Source organism: Neopsephotus bourkii, unplaced genomic scaffold (assembly GCF_033783945.1).
Source record: "Neopsephotus bourkii isolate Nb327-2 ecotype Australia unplaced genomic scaffold, CSIRO-AGI_Nbou_v1 NB_346, whole genome shotgun sequence".
Classification (NCBI taxonomy): domain Eukaryota; kingdom Metazoa; phylum Chordata; class Aves; order Psittaciformes; family Psittacidae; genus Neopsephotus; species Neopsephotus bourkii.
In genome coordinates, this window is record NW_026900852.1 from 894,097 (window position 1) to 917,872 (window position 23,776).

The window sequence follows — 23,776 nt, forward strand, 5'->3', positions numbered from 1 at the left end:
AAGCTCCCTTCCAACACAAACCAGGCTGGGATTCTGTGATCACGAAAGAAAACCTTAACAAACACCCTAGGGATCACACACTGTATTTTTCATGGCCATTATTTGCAGTGAGTTGTCCACGTTTGCTTATAGGCAAGCTGCCCCAAGGTGGTGTCCCCAGCTGCTGGTTACACACCACCAGTTGGAGACTGAGCCAACAAGAGGTTGTTCTGCTTCAGGCAAAGCCTGTTGGGTTAATTCAGAATCACAGCTACAGGCCACTGAAGCTAATCCAGCTGCACTGAAAGGGCTTAGAGATTATTCACAGCATCCTTCTGCTGGCAGAGCCTTCTGGGCAGGAACCTCCAGCATTAGAGCAACATCAAAGAGCTGGAAGGCAAAAAAAGTCCCCAGTCCCCAAAGTCAGCATCTTCACTCTTCAACAGGGTTGTGTTCACCCAACAAAACACTTTCCTTACACTCAGAACCTGTACAAAGCTTTGCTGGCCCTAATGTCTCTCCTGGAATTACAGCTCCCTCTTGGCATTTGAGTTTGAACTCAAAGTGAAAACATATCTAAACCATTCATTTTGCATTAGCACTTGGTTCCCAACTGTGGCAGGAGCTGCAGAGGCCATCCCAACAGAAATAACACAACAGTCAAGTGGGAAACATGCCACAAAGCAGAGAAGAGCCAACTCTCTTTCCTTGGGCACAGCTTACCAAGAGCCAGGCCTTGCAGAAGCTTTACTGATCTAAGCACACAGCAGTGAGCTGGACATTAGACCCTAACAGCCCCTTTCAATTGCAGCTCAGTGCAGAAAGCAGCACTCAGGATCAACTCATTAACCCACCACAGATGTCCCAGAATGCATTCATCCTTATGAACAGCAGAAGGTAACAGCAGGGTTAATATCATCTGAACAGGCCCCTGCTCCCAAGCCTCATGGAACACCAAATCCTGAGGATTTCCCCCCTCCCTGCACTACCTGGCTCTCGTTGGCACATGTGGGGTCTTTGGCTCCTATAACCAACAGCACAAAGCAAACATCTGTTGAGGGCTCGGAAAGCAGAGCCTGACCTACAAAGCACATCTGAATTTCAAATGCACACAGGAGCCTCCTTCGTGGCTGAATGTGTTATTCAGGCATTTTATGAGCCGCCTGAGAAGAAAGGGAACATCTTTCCGTTTGTTTGATGAGAGGCATGGGATTTTTCCAAAGCAATCCCCTCTGTGCCCAGCTAAGCACACAAGAGCTTGACAATGCACTTTCATGGTCAACAGAGAGTTAGAGGCCAAAAGCTTCTGACGCTTCCTGCCCCACAGCCAACATCTCTGGAGGGATCCTTTTAATGTGGGTCTAGGGAACAAATTTACAGCCTGGTTTTTGGTCCCTACCTTCTAACATCACTTCTGCTTCAGGTGGTAGAAAGTCCCCCTGAATAATTCATCTGCTACTTTCAGCTGTGCAAACCAGAACTATTCACCAATGTTTGTGGGCTTTAAGGAGATCTCTAGATGGCAAACATATGGTAAGGAGCAACGAGCGGCTCATCTCTGTTTTTATCTTCCAATACAGAGAGATATTTATGCCCGCTTTTCCTCGCTGCTAACAACAGAAGCACAGCACCAGCATTCCAAGCCTGTCTGCCGTGGCGTAGGCAGCAGACAGACACGTGGAGGAGGATGCCCACTCTCTGCTGTACCAGTGGAATCCACAACTCACCTTCAAATCCCTGTGGATGATGGGTGTTTTACACTGGTGCAACCTGGCTACGGCCTCGCAGGTGTCACAGAAGATCTGCAGGACCTCGGTCTCTGTGAAGCCCGTCTGCAGGCGCTGGTTCATGAGGTTCACCACCTGACCCCCTGAGCAGAAACAGCACCAAGAGTCAGAGCAGGGATGGGGCTGGAACAAGGGAAACTGCCAGCAAAGCAAAGCAAAGCAAAGCAAAGCGAGGGCTGGCCTGGTCTAAGCCCCAGTCCTAGCAGCCATCACTTGTCTTTGTCTGCTCCCCACACTGTGGCTGTACTGTCAGTTCAAACACCAAATTCACACCAAACCTTCCCCAAAGGCTTCTTATTCATCTTGTGCTGTTCTCATTTCCTCATCTAAACCGAGGGGGGTCTGCATGTCTGGCAGGGGGTGTTGCATCTCATCTTGGCTTCGATCAAGAGCAGCAAGTTAGCTCCTACGGCCCGCAGTCACCCGCCTGTGTTAACACTGCGGTGGGATTCTAAGCCACATCTTTCCCTTTCTTCTTCAAAATAAGACTTCTTTTTGGGAGACTAGAGAAATAAAAGGCTGAATATGGGGCATGCACAGTCCAAAGAGTAGTTTGCCACATATAAGCAAGAGGAGGGGGAAAGTGAGCTACTAAAATTCCCCATACACAACCAAGCGGCTTGGCTAAAATCACAGACTGGCAAAGCAAACTTAAAATCCATCTGGAACAAGGGAAACTCCACACAAACCAAAGCGAGTTTTCATGAATGAGTCCTGAATTTGCCTCAGTTTTCAGGTTTTGTTACTGTCAAGGCCTTTCCAAAACAGTCCAATTCATCCCCTCTCAAAGCACCCTATATACACAGGGGAAAAAAATCTCCTTTCTGAACCTCTGGCAACACAAAACTGCATCGTTTCACATCACAAGTGCCAGAAAAAGCCATTTGCATGGGACAAAGGGAAAGCTCAGCCTAATAAACATTACAGCTGCGAACATTTCCCACTCCAAGCAAGTGCAGTTCTGCACACAAAGACACTGATTTGGTTTGGAAGCTGTTGGACACAAAAGGGAAAAACCAGCATGCAACAGCAATTCCTGTGCTTCAGTCTGAACGCTGGAGACAGAGGCAGATGTGAGCTGAGCAGAGCATCTGGCAAAAGCAAACCATGTGAGAATCATGGAATCAACCAGGCTGGAAAAGATCTTTAAGCTCATCCAATCCAACCACTCTCCAGCACTGACAAGGGCACCACTAACCCATGGCATTAACAGCCTTGTCTACAAGAAACAACCACCCTACAGCTCTCCACCTTTCAGATGGAAGGAAACACCTTAGAAAGACACATTTTAGGTTATTGTGGCACAGAGGGGAGGCTGATGCAGCTGCAGGGAGTGCACTGTGGATTGTTACGGTTTCTGCTTCTCCCCATCATGAGCTCTGCAACTTGGAGCACAGTTAGGACTTACTAGCACTGCCCAGGCCTGTTCCTTACAGCTCTCCTTGTAATACTTAGGTTTAAGCCTGCAGAGAGCTTAGGTAATGATTCCTTCAGCAAAACTCCACATGAGGCTCTTCCTTTTACCAGCAAACAAACCCAATGCAGTTATCAAGATGCCTGCATCAAAATGAAGCAGCAAAGAGGTCACAGCAGAACACAAAGCTCTACCAGACATGCTTAAAGGCATTTTAGCATCCAGTTGTTCATGCTGCAATGCACCTGGCTTGTGCATGGTGCCATGAATGCCTATTTCTATCAGCTGCAACCGTCCAAAAGCAGCCACAGACTTGTGAAGCCACATGGCCAAACACTGGTTTTGCTTAACACTGTTCCTATGAGAGGCATTGGAACACAGTATTTTCCAAACACCACATCCTAGCCACAGCAGATCAAAGCTTTAGGACATCTGGAAAAGCCTGGAAGAGCCTGTCTGGCTAGAGACAGCCAAGCAAAAAGGTCAGAGGTAAGAGGAATACTTCTTGGCTTCATGTTATCCATTTCGGGCTTCTTCCAGAACAATCCTAAGCCAGGCTGAAGTGGAAAAAACCTTGCAATCTGCTATAAAGTGAAGGAGAATTTCATTCCATAGCCTGGCAGTTCTGTAACAGCCACTTCCTGTGTGGATCACCCTATGGAAAATAGCAATATATATATATTTAAGGGTTGCCCTTCACAACAGAAAGGATTTAGGACCACCCTGGGCAGGGGCAAAGGCATTATAAATCACATCAGCAGAGTCAACATCGCCTCGTCTCCACTCCCAGTTTTAGCTTTGCTTTGCACAGCAGCCCCCTGGGAGCCAAGGGAGGGCCAGGCCTAGGGAAAGGTTTGGTGTTTCACAGGAAGATGCTGGGCAAGTTTCCTATAAGCACTGAGAAGGGGCAAATCCCCAAGGAACACCACTCACCTCGGCAGAAGTCCATGAGAATGAGCACTTCCCACACGTCCCCGCTGCTCACGGAGTTTATACTGGAGTCGATGTATCCCACAATGTTCTTGTGGCCAGACAGATCCCTCTGTAAGACAGATAAATTCAAAGCCCAAGCCAGCCATGTAGAGTGAGCAACCTTTCTACCTGGCTCCTCTACACTGCCCAGGCTTTCCCAGCTCCTCAGGACTGGCACAACTATGGATTAGCCATCATATGTGACTTCAACCTGAGGTCTGTCACTACCTGTTCTCCTTCCAGAAGGATTTGAGGCAAAGAGCAGAGAAACAGCCACCCTGCTGAACTATTTCCTCCAAGGATCACTCCAGATCTTTGCATGCTCCCTGAGATGGCTCAGGCTAAGCCACTTGGAGCTGCTCCTCTTTCCATAGCAGCGAGAACAAGGAAGGTGTTTGTGGTGCGTGCTGTTCTCATTGCCTTCCACTCCTCTGCTGGTGAACAGTACCTCAGATCTTCAAATGCTCCAAAACCCCATTAGGGTAATGAATCTTAACTTTGGTTTTAGAAGAACCTTCAGTAATTCAATGGATCAAAGCACAAGTTCTCAGTCCAATGACTTATCCATGACACATGCAGGGAAAAGTCATTACTTTGGGATACCCCCTTCCCACACATTCAGCTTCACCAGTAAAAGATCCTGCTGGCCATGTTCTGCTCTAAGACTGTAGAGTTAAAGTTAAGGTAATTATTGCACAGAAGCTAGGAAAGAAGGAAATACTCCCTTTGAGTTATGTACAGGTTTCTTCAAGACAAAGGGAAGTGCTTCTGATGGAATTCACCATGGAAGCAAGTGCCAATACTTCTCACCCTCGCCTTCCAGGTTAGCCACACGTTCCCCATCTCTCATGATGGAGACAGCAGCAAGCAAAACCCAAGTAAAGAAGCTTTGTGAGCACAGCTCAAAGCTTTGATGTAAGATCTAATCTCAGCTTTTCCCACACAGCATTAGCCACAGTGACAACAAACCATGCCCAAAAGCTCCGCTGCGCTATCACCCAACCCCAGAAGTTAACTTTAAAGGTGTTAACCTACTTTAAAGCTACTTCAAAACACACCCCCAGAACTGCTACAGGTAAGAGCTGCTCTGAAGATCTTTTACCCCAAACCTACACCTTGTGTTGTAAATGAGCACCATCAGGATCTTAGATTCAATTCCCTGCCTCACAGCTGCTCTAAGTGCTCATGAGGATCTTTGAATACAGCTTCAAAGGGGGTACTTTCCATGTTTACCAGGCTCCAAACAAGGCTAAGCAAATCTATGGGGATCATCTCAATTTCTTCTTTATTTAGAGATGCTAAGTTTAAAACAACTATTAAAAATAGCTATAATTCCTTGCATCCAATAATCTAGAGACACAGCTCAGTGCTGATTATAAATACCTCCCTGTTTCACAAGGCCAGGCATTAACCACCCCACAAACACTGTTTTAATCTATCAACCTCATCAATACAGAGATAACCATCCCAACCCCAAAAACAGGAGCTATCATGATACAAACTGATCTCAGGATGGAGTTCTCTCATTCATGCACTGATTGGAATTCAGAGATGGTACATCAGCATCATCAGCCTTTTCTGATGAAGTCTAAAAGGGTGAAGACTTCAGCCCTGACCTGAAGACTGTCAGACTGAAGTTTAACACCCCCTCTCAGCTCACCTCTTCAGCTCTTCCTTTTCCCAGGAACTCATGGGTTTGACACAGGAGGTTTTTCCTCCCCTCATTGTCCTGAAATTCCCTCTGCTTTTTCACTCTCCATGTTTTTCTTGTCCACTGAAACCATGTCCATTTTAAATAGGTCAATAAGAGACTCCCACACAGCTGCTAACTCCAGGAGTTAGGTCTTCCCAAAAGCAAGCCAATTCTGCTATGAAAACACACCGTTTGGGACAAGCTGCTACACAGCTCACGGGCAGAATGTGACCAGGCACTGACACCACCCCACACCCAGTCTGGCTGAGGACTTACCATGATCTGGATCTCCCTTTTGCAGACCTGCAGGTCGTACTCGTTGTTGACGTACATCCGCTTGAGGGCACATTTCATCCCGTTGTTAGTCCTCACCAGGAACACTATTGCAAATCCACCTGGGGGAGACACAAACCATCCTCTTCATTAGCAAAGAAACCTCTTGCTCCTTGCCTCCAACCCTGTCCCTGCCTCCAGAAGAGGGAGGACACTCAGCAGCTGCCAACCAAGTGCCCTCACATGTCCTTAGCTCCAACTCTTCCTAAATGATTATTTCTGGGAACTGAGAGGAATCAAAGGGGGAAAACCTTGAACTAATGGAAGCAAAGCTCACATTTAACATTACCCTAAACCCAAGCAATTACACTGGTTACTCGTCCTGCCAGACACCGCTCCATTAATTCCCATTATGAAGAAGCAAGCTGAAGTACAAACAGCAACGTTGCCTTGGGCAGAAAACAGGAGGCAGAGATCACCCACTGAATCACCAAAGGCCTGTACTTAAAAGGCTCCCCAGCTTTGGGAGCAAAGTCACATCACAAAGCTGGTTTGAGCAAGAAGCATTAGAAACCATCTCGCACCCATGGTTTGATGGCAGGGCTTTTAAGAAAGGCCAGGAGAACGAATCTCAAACCCCAACCAACCACAGTTCATTCTGTGGGCATTGCTGGTAGCAATGTCAGGGCTCCTGGGATGCTGGACTTGTTCAGGATGAAAGCTTTTCATAGGGTAGCAATGCATCAAAACCTCAGGGTTTTAGGCCTGGATAGACAGAGGAAAAGCTGATGGAGGCACCTGGCTCCAGAGACCCAAATACATCCAAAGAGCCTCATGTACCCAAGAAGTGCTGCACAACAACACTGTCAATGCCACAACCTAAGAGCACTTCATTTGCTCTCTGTTACCTTATATTACAGCACATATTTCTTTGATGCTTAGGCACTTCTGAAGTCCCACTACACCAAAAGCTGCAGTTCCAGACTGTAAAGAGCCAGTCACACCCCAAAGAATTCTTTGGAGAATCCCATTCTGCTGCCAGACACCATCAGGTAACAACACATATAGGGTTATATTGGACACGGTTGCACATAATTATTAGGAAGGGTTATTTAGCACTTAAATCATGTAAAATGCAACAAGCAAGAAAACTGTGTCTGGGTAAAATTGAGTGTTTAAATAGGTTTAATTTGACACCTCCAGTCTTGCAGCAACCAGTGCTTAAAGCTGTTCACAAATCAACCACCAGAGCCTAAAGGCCCATTGAAGCTTTCAGTAAAACTGGGATTTATTTTTACCAAGATAGGAAAAGAGCAAACAACCAGGCAACACTGCTGTGCTCAGAGGACAGCCCTCCCCATCCCTTAGCACACAGCTCTACAGCATCCCATTGGAGCCAAAACGATCACAGCAGTTCCAGGTGCAGATTCCATGCCTGTCAGCACCAGAGCTCTAAACTGAAGAACCTCTTAGCATACAAACCCCTTAGTTTTACACATCATAGTTGGCCACAGGAAGTAGATCAGGTTTGCCAAGGAAGCCCCATTGACTTTAAGGAGCAGAACTAACCTACAGCACCCCAGAGAAGTTGCAAAAGGATGCAACGGAGAGAGCAAGAAGAAAGAAAAACAAAAGGGGGTTTCCTGCAGCCTCAGTTATCATCAAAACTGGGCAAGCACAACACTCTTTTCACTCCTTCTTTCATTGGAAGGGGTGCAGCTCTCTTCTCAGGGCTCCTCCTGCCAGGCCTGGAAGCCAGCAGGACACTGTACCTCCATTTACACCACTCAGCAGAAGGAAACAGGAGCTGAGCAGCACACAGAGCAATTCAACTTCCTTGAAACAGCAGATCCACTAAATTTAAGGCTCTCCTTCCCCAGCTGAAGTGGGACCAGTCCCCAAGACTAGCTGCTCATGTCTCATTAGCAAAGCGTTGGGCAAGGCACTTCTCTAGCCTGGATGCTGGGCTGATGAACAAAGTCACTCCTGGCAGGGCTCAAGGGCAGGTTGGACACAGGGGCTTAAGACCAAGCTGCTCCAGTGGAAGGGGTCCTTGCCCGTGGCAGGGGTTGGAACTGAATGAACTTTAAGGTCCCTTCCAACCCAAACCAGTCTGGGATTCCATGGGCTCCATAACAGAAGCAGGAGCCAAACCCTTCAGGTGGAAGAGGATGCCTGCAACATTTGTACAGCTGTCACAATAGGAAGGTCATAGGAAAATTGCATAGGATCACAGAACAGTTGGGGTTGGAAAGGACCTTAAGATCATCCAGTTCCAAACCCCTGCCATCTGTCGTAGAGATAAGTCACTTGTCCATCCTTGGTTTATAGGTGGGGAGAGCTGAGACTGGGCTGTTCCTTCACCTCTGTTGAGAGCCGGTGCTCAGAGCAGTGGGAGAGAAGCACTGGCACGTGTGGATGCTTTTCCCTCCTGTTTGCAGAGCTCCATGCTAACACTAGCTGCACTTGGCTGTTAGCTAGAATAATACCATATTATTGTATTGCTTAACCTCACCCAAAGTGCTTTCCTTGGCCTTCTTTCTTTGTGATGGAGAATAGGTGACGCCAAAGTTGAGGTTTGCTGAAGCCATCTCTGTCCTTTGAAACCGTAGAACAGAATCAGGGTTGGAAAGGACCTTAAGGTCATCCAGTTCAACCCCCCTGCCATAGGCAGGGACACCTCACACTAAACCATGGCACCCAAGGCTCTGTCCAACCTGACCTTCCTTGTGTCCTTCTCTCCCTTACCTTTAACTCCTGCAGGCTTCACCTGATGACACCACACACGGAAGCGCTGCAAAATCGTTCAACTTCTTTTGTCTGCAAATACACCTACCCATTTGATTACTTCATTATTGAACTCCCACTGGCTGCAGATTAAAACATGACAACTCTGCTGCTAGTAAAAGCAGCCCGCTGCTCTGCAGAGAAAACAAGCATTGATTTCATCAGGGTGCACACAGCAGTTGTCACACAGAGACCTAGAGTAAGCGCTTGCCTTTGCAGAAGCAAAACTTGATGATCCACATGCACTCAAGAGAGGGTGCAAAGTCTTACTATCCTGTTAAACTGCCCATGGCAGGGGGTTGGAACTGGATGATCTGAAGGTCCTTTCCAACCTTAACTATTCTATGTGTCATCCAGTCTGATTGTCTCAGTTAAACAGAGCACAATATTCCTTCCAAACTCCATTTACTGAACCCAGTAAACTGTGCCCAGAAAGGCACAACACAATCCCAAACTGGTTTGTGTTGGAAGGGACCTTAAAGCTCATCCAGCTCCAACCCCTGCCACTGGCAGGGACACCTTCCACTGGAGCAGCTTGCTCCAAAGCCCCTGTGTCCAACCTGGCCTTGAACACTGCCAGGGATGGGGCAGCCACAGCTTCTCTGGGCATCCTGTGCCAGCGCCTCAGCACCCTCACATAAATCACTTCTGCCTTATCTCCAACCTGAACTTCCCCTGTTTCAGTCTGAACCCATCACCCCTTGTCCTATCCCTACAGTCCCTGATGAAGAGCCCCTCTCCAGCATCCTTGTAGCCCCCTTCAGACACTGGAAGCTGCTCTGAGGTCTCCACACAGCTTCTCTCCTGCCTCACTCAGGTCGCATCATTTCACATTTCAATCAGAGGAAGTGTGAAAAATACCACCTTCAATTGAATTTCTCTGCAATTATTACACTTCCACTGCTAATTGGCTTCAGCACTTCCAGTTTTGCTGCAGAGAACAGGACTGCAGAGAGTAAAACAGCAGGAGGATGAGGGAAAGGGATAGAGAAAGAGCACAAAGAACAGCAGCTTCTTGCCACACTCCTCATACACAAATGGGTCTAGAAAGCTCTGGGGGCTTTTCATAGCATCAAGCTGAAACTGAAACACTTTAGCTTTTAACTCTCTTGTGAGAGCTGCTCCCCACTGGTTAACCCCTTCCTCTTCACACATCACCTAATGACAACATCACCACCTCCTCAGCCCCAAGGGCTCCTTTCAGCTTCCAGAGCCTCAGACCACAACCAATTTCTCCCTCATTATTCCAGTCCAACCCCCAACTTTCCAAACCCAGGCAAAGTTGAAAGGAACCAGATCAAAAGCAAATTGACAACAATTACGCTGAAACGCTGCCAGATGCACATTACCAGACCATTTACTTCTATTCTCAGTGAGCAGCAAGCAAGGCAACCCTTCCAAGAGGCACAGGCTGCCAGCTCTAATGCTCTATTGCCAGCTCCAGTACAATAGACACGCCAGGATTTGGGTAACTCCAATCCAACCAAGGTCAAGAGTTGCCTCAAGTGAAGTCAGATATAACTGCTACATGCAGCCAAGGAGTAGAGCCTGGAAGTATGAAGTGGGAACATCCTCTTTGCTGGTCAAGCCTTCTTCCCAGTACATGTATGGAAAACAGAAGTCAAGAGATGAGTCCAGGCTTTAGATGCAATGGAGCAAATAAATCCACAGTGGCAGGGGGTTTGGAACTGGATTCTTTAAGGTCCTTTCCAACCCAAACCGTTCTATGAGTGTATGATTACCATCAGCTCAGAGCCAGCAACAGGCATGGGTCTCTTGAGAAACAGCACTGCCTTTAGCTCTCAGGAATGCATCTACCTCTACAACAGCATAACAACACTTACCCTACTGCACACTTCTGCCCTGGCTGTTGGTCTTGCTGAGTGGCTTCAGGATAAGCTGAAAATGAAAGGAGGTTCCAGTGATGTCCAATGAATGCCAGAGCCATTTTCCATGCAGGCTCCTGGCAGCAGGCTGGCCAGCTTCCAGTGCTGGGAGCTGTATCCTCAACCCTTCTGTAATTTCAGGAGGATGGAGAACTCTCCACAGCCGGGTGAGCACTTCTAAAGGAGGTAAAAGCAGCTGCACGTGATCCCCTCTCCTACCTCTGAGCAAGGGAAGAAGATAGCACCCTGCTGCACTCGAGTGCCTGGAGTCCTCCCGCAGCCAGCACCACCCACCTGCAGACAGGCACAGGATGCTGCTTCCAAACAAGTTGCACTGATGCTGCAGTGAGGAAGTTCACAGAGATGGACCATCCGGATGGACGCTGCACACCTTCATCCTTGGATGGACGCTGCACACCTTCATCCTTGGATGGACGCTGCACACCTTCATCCTTGGATGGACGCTGCACACCTTCATCCTTGGATGGACGCTGCACACCTTCATCCTTGGATGGACGCTGCACACCTTCATCCCGGATGGATGCTGCACACCTTCATCCTTGGATGGATGCTGCACACCTTCATCCTTGGATGGACGCTGCACACCTTCATCCCAGATGGACGCTGCACACCTTCATCCTTGGATGGATGCTGCACACCTTCATCCTTGGATGGATGCTGCACACCTTCATCACTGGATGGACGCTGCACACCTTCATCACTGGATGGACGCTGCACACCTTCATCACTGGATGGACGCTGCACACCTTCATCCCGGATGGACGCTGCACACCTTCATCCTTGGATGGACGCTGCACACCTTCATCCTTGGATGGACGCTGCACACCTTCATCCTTGGATGAACACAGCTGCCCTCCCACACATCCCAGCTCTTTCAGAGCAACAAATCCACCTTGTCCTGGGATGGCACCATTAGTGGTGGTGGTAAGGAACCATCAGAAATAGCTTGTCCTGAGAACCCCCTTCCTGCCCACACCGTTACTGTATCTTCACCATCACTTACTTGGCTCCTTGAGCTGCATTTAAGTCCTGCTCCAAAGCTTCAAGCACATCCTATCGAGTAAGTATTTAAACACAGAGAAGGAAACAAGGTATTCCTGAAGGCAGGATTTGTGCCTGCAGACAACAGGCCCCCATAAGAAAAATAAAAGCCTGTTTTGTTCATGCTAAGTCAAAATAAACCAAGTTCAAGTGGAACCAGTGCTTGAAGCACCAGCTCAACAGACCACTTCACCCATGTTAATCACAGTCCAGAAGAGGACAGGCTGGACCCTGCCCTGTACACACAGAGTAAAGCAGGTTGGATTTCACAGGATCTGCAGGACCAAAGGCCTTTGCACAGCCACCAGTGTCCCCAGAACACCTGCACTTTATGTGTTACCCTGCTGTGCTGATCCACCACCCTCTACAGGAGACAGCAGGTACACTGACAAACCAGAACCAGCATCTCCCTTTAAAATCCACCCTGGAAGTACCTCCCAGAGACCTCAAGTGCTCTTTGCAGAGGTGGGAATGAGACAGGATGATCTTCCAGCTGCATGCTTGAGCTCTGCAATCACAGCTACAAAAACATCTCCACCGCTTGGATGCGTCTCCTCCCTGCAAACACTGTCAAGCGTTCCCTTAGATCACATCCTTCTTTCCACCTCCCCAGGGCTATGCTGAATAACCCAAAAGCAGCCCAGGTTTGAGGAGGAGGAATTACTCCCCTTATCAGTTAAGTTATTCAAATCATTGGGCTTCAAAGAGCCAAGTGCCAAATCATCAATTCCCACTTAAAAGAAACCAGAAAAATCACTTCTTCAGTTTGGATTGGCCCCACACCCTTCTACAAACAACCCAACATTATCAGGAGTTCCCAGAGTTCCTGATAAACCTTTGGATGCCACGGAAAAACTCCATTCTCCAGGGCTGAAATCCCTTCCCGAGCTGGACAAACAATGCATGTGCTTTCCCACCAGATCGTTCCCAGCTTTCTGTGGTTCAGTTCTATCTCCCCCACCTTGAGGGACAGCCAAGTGCTTTTCAGATGCCCCCAACAACTGTCCTAGGAATGCTGAGCCCCAGCCAACAGGGCATTTTAAGCTCCAGTTGCTCACTAGCACCAGGCACAAAGCCACTCCTCATTTGCACCACTGGAATACTTCCTGATCCTTATCCATCAAGAATGATGTCATACTTTGCCTTATCTCCCAAGCTACAAGAACTTCCGTAGCATTTAGTTTTCCCAAGTACAAGGGGCAGCCTCATTCCACTTTTTATTCCCCACCCTTCCCAAGTCAGGATGCTGGGATCCAGTTACAGGAAAACCGTATCTATTCCCTTGCATGGGGTGTTTGCAGCAAACCATTCCCAAACAGGCTTACCAGCACTTATTTCTCCCCACAGTCATAGCCACAACCAGCCAACACAGACACTGCACATTACCCATCACTGGGCATCACCTCTTGGCAACACCAGCACTGTTTTCACTGTGATGGTGTGCTGTGAAAGCCATCCTGCACCTCTGACAACCAGAATATGATTCTGGATGATAAAACACCAAAATATCAGGGCATTGTCCTTTATGCTTTATCCCTGGTAGTGTTCAAGGCCAGGTTGGACAGAGCCTTGGGTGCCATGGTTTAGTGTGAGATGTCCCTGCCTATGGCAGGGGGGTTGAACTGGATGACCTTAAGGTCCTTTCCAACCCTGATTCTGTTCTACGGTTTCAAAGGACAGAGATGGCTTCAGCAAACCTCAACTTTGGAGTCACCTATTCTCCATCACAAAGAAAGAAGGCCAAGGAAAGCACTCTGGGTGGGGTTAAGCAATACAATAATGTGGTATTATTCTAGCTAACAGCCAAGTGCAGCTAGTGTTAGCATGGAGCTCTGCAAACAGGAGGGAAAAGCATCCACACGTGCCAATGCTTCTCTCCCACTGCTCTGAGCACCGGTTCTCAACAGAGGTGAAGGCACAGCCCAGTCTCAGCTCTCCCCACCTATAAACCAAGGATGGACAAGTGACTTATCTGTAGGACAGGCAAAAAACACCAATGTGCCTTGGGATCTGCTCCTCGGACCACACTGGGGCTGCTGAGATCCTCACAGCCACCCCCTGTAACAGCTAGAAAGTGCCACTGTGCATCTTAACGCGAGTCTTGCTGTTCAGAGGATCCTTGCCTGGCAGCTCTTATAAAACACACCACACTCAGCCCCAAGAACCCAGCATCCTCCCTTAGTGACCACGTCTCTTGGGTTACCCTCCCCACAGGCAAATATTTGCTGGTTAACTTTTATACAGGCTTTCTCTTTGAATTGTAGCTCCCCTAGTCAGCTCTGGTGGGCATTAGGATTACAGGGCTATTTCTGTTGCTATTAATCTGCACTAATATATTCTTTCTGCTATCTTTTATTCCCCTCTTCCACTGCAGGGTATTACTGCAGCATAACTGCTAAAAACCCATAAGATTCCAAATCCCATTTTTCCCCTTTTGACGAAACTTCTCCATCACTGTTTCCAGGGCAGGATATTTCACCCCACTGTTTTCTGTTCTAATATTACCCCTTTTATTACCAAATACACCCAGAAACTGGGATCAATATTGTGAAGTGTTCTGCTTTGATGTCTAACAAGGAATTGGAACCGTCAGGATCATTGCACGTTGGTTTTTTTCCGCCTTATGAAGCACCTACAACAGCTTTAGACAAAGATGTCAGCATTAACACCTTTAAAGGAAAATATAGCAACTCCCTCAAGATTTGCTTTTTCAAGTGGTTGGAGGTTTAATTAAGAAGCTGCAGTAATGAGGCAGACTTTGCATTAGGGCTGTAACACCCAAGATCATAGCTCTATCAAAGACAATGCTGGTACCATCTATTTACTGAGTCCAACCTGGAACGTTAACTCTGCTCCCACTTCCTTGAGGTGGAGCTTGTCACAAGCACAAGCAATTTGCAAGTAAATCCTCTGTTCTTTACATCATGGTCTTCAAAAGGGTGCTGCTAGGGCTGGAAAACCTGCAGTTCACAGAAGAGGCAAGGAAGAAAGCTGCCCAAAGAGCATGTGGGTCAGTGCGACAGCACACTGCTCGCAGCAGCATGAAGCAAAGGCCCTGCTCACCCAGCTCATGCCCCTGAGCTCTGCAGCCTCCCTCCAGAAAGCAAATCTCTGCTGCAAAGGCACCAGAAAAGACCCTTCAAACCACAGCATCTCATACTAAAGATATAGATACATAGATATATGAAGATATAGCAAATCATCCTAACAGGATGGGACTACTCTCATTACATTTGGGGTATGGCACCCCACATTCCCAACAGGAAGAAACCCTTCTGGAGGTTTCCCAGGTATCACAAAGGGCTCTGACTGTTGCCAAGAATCCAGTTTTAAAGTGAACATTAGCTCTGCTTCTCACCAGCTTGCTTTGGTCTGGTGAAAGATTAACCCCTGAGAGAGTCAAAGAGCATTTCCTACACCCTCTGCTTTTCAGAAGGCAGTAGAGTAGCTCTATAAAGCCTAGATGCAAGGGCACTTCAGCCTTACCCCAGTGAAGACACCAGCCTCACTGCAGTTAAACTGGTAACTGCAGGATCACTACCATTCCTTTTCAATGGTCACCCCAAAAAGCAAGTGCTTTGGGCCTTCACACTTACCTCTCCCCTCCCAGTGGGTTTACAGCTTTGTGACCAACATCCCAAACCTGCACAACATAAAGAGAGGATTTTCTTCTTGACCCAGTGGAGTTGAATGGACACAGGTGGAGGATGACAAGACCAGCAGAGAGAGGGAGGCTTTCTCCAGCCTCATTTCACCCCCTCCAGACAGCAAGAAGAGGCTGGTACGCAACACAGGGCTGTCCCAGTGTAAAACCATGGCCCTGTGTCACTGCCTGCCACAGGGTTTCACCTGACTCAGCCCCTTGCTTACAGGCAGGACTCACAATGCCCTCAGTCACTGCTGTCTAACCTGCTCTTTATACTCACACATTCCCCACATGCTCTTGGAACACTTTATCCCTGGGTCACTGTTACAGTCAGGAAGTCTCACCAAACCCTCACTGACTTGGTCTCAACCCCAGATTCTCACCCTCCACACCAGCCATCAGGTCACTGCCATCCTGCAGAGCTGGAGCTATGCTATCCAGAGTGTCTTTTCCAGGTTACCTAGCACAAAAAGGCTAAAAAGACTTGAAGCCAGTGAGGGTTGTAACCAGTCTGCTCCTTTGTGTTTGTATTTTACTGGTTGATTACTACATGACAGAGCATTCATCGTCACTCTTGGGGTTTGGGATTTAACTAATGCCTATGACTCACTCTGCCACCCGACTCCATAATCCTCTGGTTACATTAGGCTATTTCCATGTTGTTTTACATTGGTAGAAGCAAAGATTATTCACCCTCAAGCTGCACACACAGGAATCACACAGCTTGTCCTAGAGGCACAGGCTTGCATCATGTCTCTGGAGTACATGGAAGTAACTGGTGAAACACAGGCACCCACAGCAGAACAAGCTGCAGAAGCAGGAAAGCCTGAAAATGGATCTCCTGGTTTTAGCACACCCAAGTTGCCCTAACTCCAAGCACAGCACATGTGTATAAATGTGTGATAGAAACCACAGAGTCCAGCTCTGAGCAAGAACATAACAAAAGCCTTCATGCCCTGCCAAGAGGCTCTGCAACTGAGCAAAGCAGATAGGATAATGTTAAACTAAACAGGCCTGCTCTCAGCCCAGACTTTCTGACTCAAAGGAAATAACAAGCTTTACTTGGTTGGGTTTGGGGTTATTGTTTTAAGCTAGAGCTTAAGAGTGCCAAGTTTAAGGGACTACTTCAATCTGAAAGGCCCTAACCAGCATCTCTTACGCTAAGCTAAGCTCTACATAGCAGGAATACAAACCCCTCGTCTCTGCAGGGTAGAAAGCAGGGCCTCTGTGCAGTACTGCAGGGGTTCTCCTTCAGCTCTAGGGCTCTAAACCACAAAGATAAAGTTCTTATAGTCCATGCAGGCCTAATGGCTATGAAGGAAACGAGGCCACACAAACCAAAGTACCAGGTTTCCTTTCATGCACTGGGAAGCTCCCCATACTCTCTTCCAAGAGCTCTCAGTTACTACATTCACCTGTGGCTGTAGGAGCAAACCAGAGCTTCAGAAACGTGGGGAAAGCAGAGAACACCTCAATAAAGCATAAAGCACACTCAGGATTTCAAGACAGGAAACCTGGATCAGACACAAATAGCGGGAGAATCAGCTGGAAGCTGCATCTCCCCACATGAGGTACTAAGCTGATGGACAACTCAGCTAAGCAGGTGTATTTGCCACAAGATCAGGAATTTAATAGTGATCCTATTTGAAAGGAGATTATAGCAGTGACACAACTGTAAAGAGTCAGCAGAGCTCCGAGTTAAACTGAACTTACAGGAAATGCAGCTTCTCATTTGCTAAGTATTTCTAGTGATACTTTAACTAAAGAAACCAGACAAGGAGCATGGGCACAGGCCGTGGGTCAAGGTGTGCAAGAACAGCATCCTCCTGGTACAGCACAAACCTTGAATAACATTCAAACTTTGTTGGGCAGCAGCTCCATCGCATCACCCACAGCCTTCCCTCCTGCAGAGTGAACACACACACAACTGCTTCCTCCCAGCACAGGCTGCAGCTGCATGGGTTGCATCCTGCTGCCAGAGGAAAGCACTGTTAGGAAATCATGGAATGGTTTGGGTTGGAAGGGACCTTAAAGCTCATCCAGTTCCAATCCCTGCCACAGGCAGGGACCCCTTCCACTGGAGCAGCTTGCTCCAAGCCCCTGTGTCCAACCTGGCCTTGAGCACTGCCAGGGATGGGGCAGCCACAGCTTCTCTGGGCACCCTGTGCCAGCGCCTCAGCACCCTCACAGGGAAGAGCTTCTGCCTTATCTCCAACCTGAACTTCCCCTGATGGTTTCAGTTTGAACCCATCACCCCTTGTCCTATCCCTACAGTCCCTGATGAAGAGCCCCTCTCCAGCATACGCAGGCAGGGTCTGCATTCACCTGGTTCAAATTCACATCCACACCAGTTTGGAGCAGAACAGGTCACAAACTCACATTAATCCTCTGCTTCACACAGCCTGTGGCAGAGAGAATGCCACATGCAGCCCTACAGTTCCAGAGGTCTCGAGGTTTAGGTGTCAGGCTCTGCACTCCTGCACAGATAACCATTATGAGCAACAAGAAACTCTCCACTCAGCTCACATTTGAGCTGGGAAGAATTGGGTCTTCACAAGATAAATTTGCATGTCTGCAAGTGAATCATATGAGCAATTTGATTGTATGAGCAATTCGGTTTCCAGGTTCTACTGGCTTAAAAGAAGCTTCATGCTGAGCAAGTTCACTGGGCATGGAAAGCCCAGCATCCGTGGCAGCTCTGTGCTGGGTACCAAATGCATCTCGAATCACAACTGATGTAGTGGGAAGATGGGGAAGAAGAAAAGGAAATAAAACCCAGACAGCTATAAAGATACCTCTGGAGTCATGTGCATCCATTCACAACACCCTCAGAGGCAAAGGTTTGCTTCCAATACTGAGAAACAGTGCAAGGTGTTCAGGCAAAGCCCTGCTCTTTAGGGCTCCCAGCTCCAGCACTGCTTAAGCTCTAGTCTTTAAACATAATAAAGCATCCAGCATATGTGAGAGAGCAAAGGAATTCTCCCCCAGGTAAAGCAAAGGCTCTTGCAGAGCTCGTGGGTCAGGTTCTCAGCACAGGTAAGGCAGGGACACTGATAGCCCTACAGATTTACCCTAGCTGAGGATCCTAATGTGATTAGCCAATATTACCAATATAACTTAGCGACACTGCTGCAATATCTAGGCCATGACAAGAGAGATTTAGATTTAGAGGCTCCACCCTCTTCAGGGTGCTTTTCCAATAGGCAGGACGGCACACTTAACATTAGTGGGGCTTAAACTGGGCAAAAGAACACAACCAGAAACATCACCCACCACAGAACAGTAGCACAGGGTTTACCCCTCCTAACTGGAGGGGAGCAGGACTGGTTGGCTGAGGATTACTGTGGGGTTCGGGGGTGAATATTTCATTGTTGGCTACGATGCTCACAACCACAGACAGTCACTAAATCCCAGAACCACTCCAGTTGGAAGGAACCTCTGGAGATCATTCAGTCCAACCCCTGCCAGTGCAGGGGCACCCAGAAACGTGTCCATGATGGGTTTGGGATGGCTCCAGAGAGGGAGATTCCACAACCCCCCTGGGCAACCTGTGCCAGGGCTCTGACACCCTCAATGTAAAGAAGTTCTTGCTCGTGTTGAGGTGACACTTGTTGTGGTTCAGGTTATGGCCATTGCTCCTTGTCCTGTCGCTGAGCACCACTGGGAAGAGTCTGTCCCCATCCTCCTGGCACTCACCTTTGAGCTATTGATCTGCATTGATGGGATCCCCTCATATTTATATAGTCCCAGGCATTTTGTCTGCATTGATAACATGGAGAAAGCTTAACTGCCTCTTCCTTCCTTCTGTGGGGTCTATATAGGGCTGGTTTAAAGCTGTTTCGCTTTCTCTCTTTGCATTTTCCAGGACCCTGTCTCATTACAGGTCTTTAAGAGCCACTCCGCTCCTCTAGATGATACTTCAACACCTAACAGCTTCCATGGAGAAAGTCAAAAAGGAAGCTATAAATTGTAATAGAGCAGAAAAATAAGGGGGGCAAATAAATGAAATTAATCTCTGCTATGCAACAGCATATCAGAAGCCTAAAATCAATGAGCAAGACTCATCCTGTGCATTAACACTGCATTCCATTTTCAAAAGCTCTACTTCAAGGGCAGTAATAGCTTGGTCACAGTACCCCATCCTCCAAGCACACGGTCAGAACACAGCCTGAGCACCTTCATTTAGGGGTATTAAAGTCTCACAGTACTTGTGACAGCAATATCATAGCAAACAGCAGCTCACTAAAGGCTGCAGAGCTGTATTGGCCTTCCCAGCAGGTTCAGATGTTCACGTGGGTAGGTTTGCCAGGCATGTGCTCTGCTTTACAGGCTTGTGCATCCACTCAAATTCCTCCCTGTCAGGCAGGCTTGGAAACCCAAAGCTGATAAAGCAGTGCTTTATTACTATGCAGCAAGATACACTGCCTCCAAGCAGATTATTTGGCAAAGCAGAGTGAGTCCCTCTCTCCTGTGACAATTTTAGTCCTTGAACTTCCACTGTAAGACTGGGGAAAAAAGAAGAGTAATTACTGGGTCATGAATAACTCACAGCTTCAAAAAATACCATTTGTTTAGTTATCAGTCAGCCCTCTCCAAAGCACATTTCAGCTGCTATTATTCCAAGCAGCTGCTAATAGCATCTGAGACCTTGTTCATCTCCAAGTGAAATCAGCAGTGCCATAAACATGCTACAGAGCATGACTGTTCCGAGTGAACATGACTGCAAGTGCAATGCCAGCAAGAAGCTGCAGCTGAAAAGCTTCAGTGGAAAGGCAAGGAAGGGTGAATCACACTGACAGGAGAAAACACAGGACTAGCTGAGCAGAGAGCAGGCTTTAACTGGAGGTGCAGAGGAAGGAGAAAGCAAGACTAAGGTGGCTGGGGTGGGACTGGTTTTCATGGGACTTCCTTGCACAGGCCAGCCAGGGTGGGTTTATGGAGACCTCAAGTGCTATGGTAACAGCAAACTCTATTTGGGAAGCAGTTATGCAAGGATCCAAAGAGAGCTCATGGCAACAGCCAAGGCAGGCATGAAGGAATCCTGATTACTATGGTAGCACTCAGACATCCCTGTGAGCAAAGCAGCATGGAAAACACAAGAGAAACCTTAATACATACATATGTTGTAGGCAAAGCTCACGTTTGCAGGTGACATGATACTGTACGAGCTTCACTACAGTGTACATAGGCTTGTTTCAAACAAGGTTCTTCTGCTTAAACCCAGGAACCCAGGTTTCAGCCTTTACAGGTCTCCCAGCTACACACTTGAGCCACAGAAGTGATGTCTCACTGATTAACAGGAAAACACACATTAAGGACTACATCATATTCCTCTAGAAGAGTATATGCCGATTGAAGCCTGAACACAGCCATGAACTTTCCAGCTTCTCACAGCACAGAGACATCTATCCCATCAGGCAGCTCTCAGGGGATTCAATAACACTGGGTACAGCCAGAAGCAGCAGCAGGCATCACTCAGCACAGGGAAAAAGTAAAACTAAATAAATATTACAAGAAAATTAAGCCCTACATGAAACAGGCTTTGATTCTTTCCATATGTATGCAGGCGAGGAAGGAGAGAAATCATAGAATGGTTTGGATTAGAAGGGACCTTAAAGCTCATCCAGCCCCAACCACTGCCACGGGCAGGGACACCTTCCACTGGAGCAGCTTGCTCCATGTCCAACCTGGCCTTGAGCACTGCCAGGGATGGGGCAGCCACAGCTTCTCTGGGCACCCTGTGCCAGCGCCTCAGCACCCTCACAGGGAAGAGCTTCTGCCTTATCTCCAACCTGAACTTCCCCTGTTTCAGTCTGAACCCGTTACCCCTTGTTCTATCCCTAAAGTCCGTAATGAAGAGCCCCTCTCCAGCATCCCTGTAGCCCCCTTCAGACACTGGAAGCCGCCTATGGATAGGCATATGCCTGTCTGTTCATTTGTCAGAAGTCCAGAAAGGGCTGCAGGGATCCAGAACCTGCAGGTTTGTGCCCAGTACTCACAAGCACCATAATTATCATGGATTTAATTCATCAGCTCAAATGAACTTCCAGAATTGCTGGAGAACCCCAACTGACATACAATATATCGATAGAGGTATTTCAAGGCTGCATGGTAGCAGAAAAAGTTTCAAAGGTACAATTACCTGAAACTCCTGACACTGGCTGCAACGGGGCTTCCCAGCTGGAAGTCTCAGCCTAGATGATGATTCAGTGGTAACTGGTGATGTATTTCTTCTTGATCTCTGTTCTCTCTATGCAGTAATGATTTGATGCATTGCTAACATTCTTTGGTACTTTACTTATACACCTATATCACCAATTTGCTTTAATGTACTTATTCACTATATATTTACCTAATTCACATCAGTGTGCTTGCTTAATAAACTCTGCATAGTATACAGCTAGTGTGTGGTCACTTTGTGGCGTACCCAGTCTGTCAGTACAACACGAATGCTGGGTGAGGAAGGACTTTGTGTGTCTCCTAGGGCTTGTGAATAACAGCAGCACTGTAGAACATACCGTGTGCTAATGATCAGCTGTAAAAGTACAGCTGCTTGTGTCTTTCTGAATGTGTTTCCTAAGGCAGCAGCACAGGCATTGAGCCTCAGCAGTCACTGGCAAGGGCAGCCAGGAGCATGGGTGTCTTTGGTCTACGTTTGCATGATGTGACACAGGGCCCTGGACCACGATAAAAGTTCCTCAATACTATGGTGACATGAATATTAATGACACTGTGGTTAAAAGGCCAAACAAGGACCTATTTGCATTTAATATAAGGCTTCACCACTGCTTTCCTCCATAGCCCTTATCAAATCACTGCATCTTCATGGGCTTCAGCTTCTCAGTTGTGAAATACCTTGAGAGGACTTTGTTCCACCATCTGTCTGTCTGCTCTGCAGAGAGGGGAAGGGAACAGCCATGGCAGAACCACAGGTTGTATGGAACACATAGGACACAGGGGTCGTCATGTTCACAGAGAGCAGAGGCTGCACAACAGCTCAAACTACAACCAGTAATCGGGCATAGAAACAGAAGGGTAAACTCATATTCCCATATCTAAGTACATCTTCTAACTCCAAAGCAACAGGTAAGGGCCAAAAGAAGGGCTCTGACTTTCAGCAGAGCTTCTCTTGTCAGTCTGACCCATGTCTGCACCACCCCTTCCCTTTTCTCTCTGCCATCCCCAATCCACACATCAGTGCTCTGGGATGCATTTCATTTCCTTGCAAACATAACCAGTATAAACAGAACATCTGAACCAGCATGATCTCACCAGTTGATAACTGGGACTGGATTCTTGTGTCATCTTACATTCACTGACTTGTGAAAGGGCTGTAGTGAATATGCAGCTACCAAAGAGCTTAAGTCAGAACACACTCAACTTTGCAAGCAGCACTTGCTGAAATCCCCAGGGACCATTCAGTGCACATCAGCTACAGTCCACATCAGCTGCCCTCCAACACGGTCACGAGCATCCTGCTGACACTGCAAGGGGGAAATGAGGCATAGAGATGTTCCACGAGCGTAGCAGGCACCTCTCAAGTGTGCTAAGTTGCCTAACAGGGCATCTGCAGGACTCCAGCCAAAGCAACAGGCATCCTACAAAGAGGAAACCCTTCCATCCCAACCACTGAGCCATCCTTATCTCTGCCTACCTCCTACCCTTACCCCATCTCTCTCCCCACAGAGACATGGCACTGCCTCTTCCCTCCAGCCGATGTTTCCTGCCTGTCAGTGCTCAGTCCCAGAGGGGTGGTTATTCCTTGTTACCCACCTAATCTCTACACATCACCCATATGCTGGCCTAACAAGAGATGCTACGATACCCAGGAGGAAAGGCAGGTTATGTCAGCACACAGCACATGAACACACACACATGCAGATCCTTCTCTTAAAAGCATATTACTTTCTTTAGGAATTTTACCCTATCTTTCACCCCACTAATCAGGTACATACCCCCTGGTATCACTGACCACCAGAGCAGAACCCAAGGGCCAAGAGCAGCCACAAATACCTCCTTGTGACCACGCTGCAGTTGTAAGGCAGGGATTTCCTATTGCTCCAGCTCACCCCTCCAAAGCAGCAACTCAGCACTGGAGGGAAGGTCTTTATTTCTGAAGCACTTGCCAGTCAGAAGCAGTTAATCCTTCAGAGGCTCATGACAAGTAACTAAGGTATCACTGACTTAGCAGGTAGGGTGCACAGAGAAGGCACATAAAGCAATTGATATGTGCTAGTGCTCCTCTCACATCAGCACTGGTTATTCGTGTTCATTTTA

The 23,776-nt window shown here is 47.7% G+C and overlaps 1 protein-coding gene across 6 annotated transcripts in view; it reads right to left on the reverse strand.

Moving 5' to 3' along the window:
• The window catches only part of AAK1 (AP2 associated kinase 1), a 75,263-nt gene that overhangs the window by 44,971 nt on the left and 6,516 nt on the right, over positions 1–23,776 (reverse strand). For all 6 annotated transcript variants that reach the window (XM_061348205.1, XM_061348203.1, XM_061348208.1 and 3 more), the window contains exons 2-4: positions 6,122–6,240; positions 4,114–4,222; positions 1,707–1,849 (exon numbers count right to left, since the gene is read on the reverse strand). In XM_061348205.1, coding sequence (XP_061204189.1) covers positions 1,707–1,849; positions 4,114–4,222; positions 6,122–6,240 — 371 coding nt within the window. The remainder of the gene's footprint in view (positions 1–1,706; positions 1,850–4,113; positions 4,223–6,121; positions 6,241–23,776) is intronic.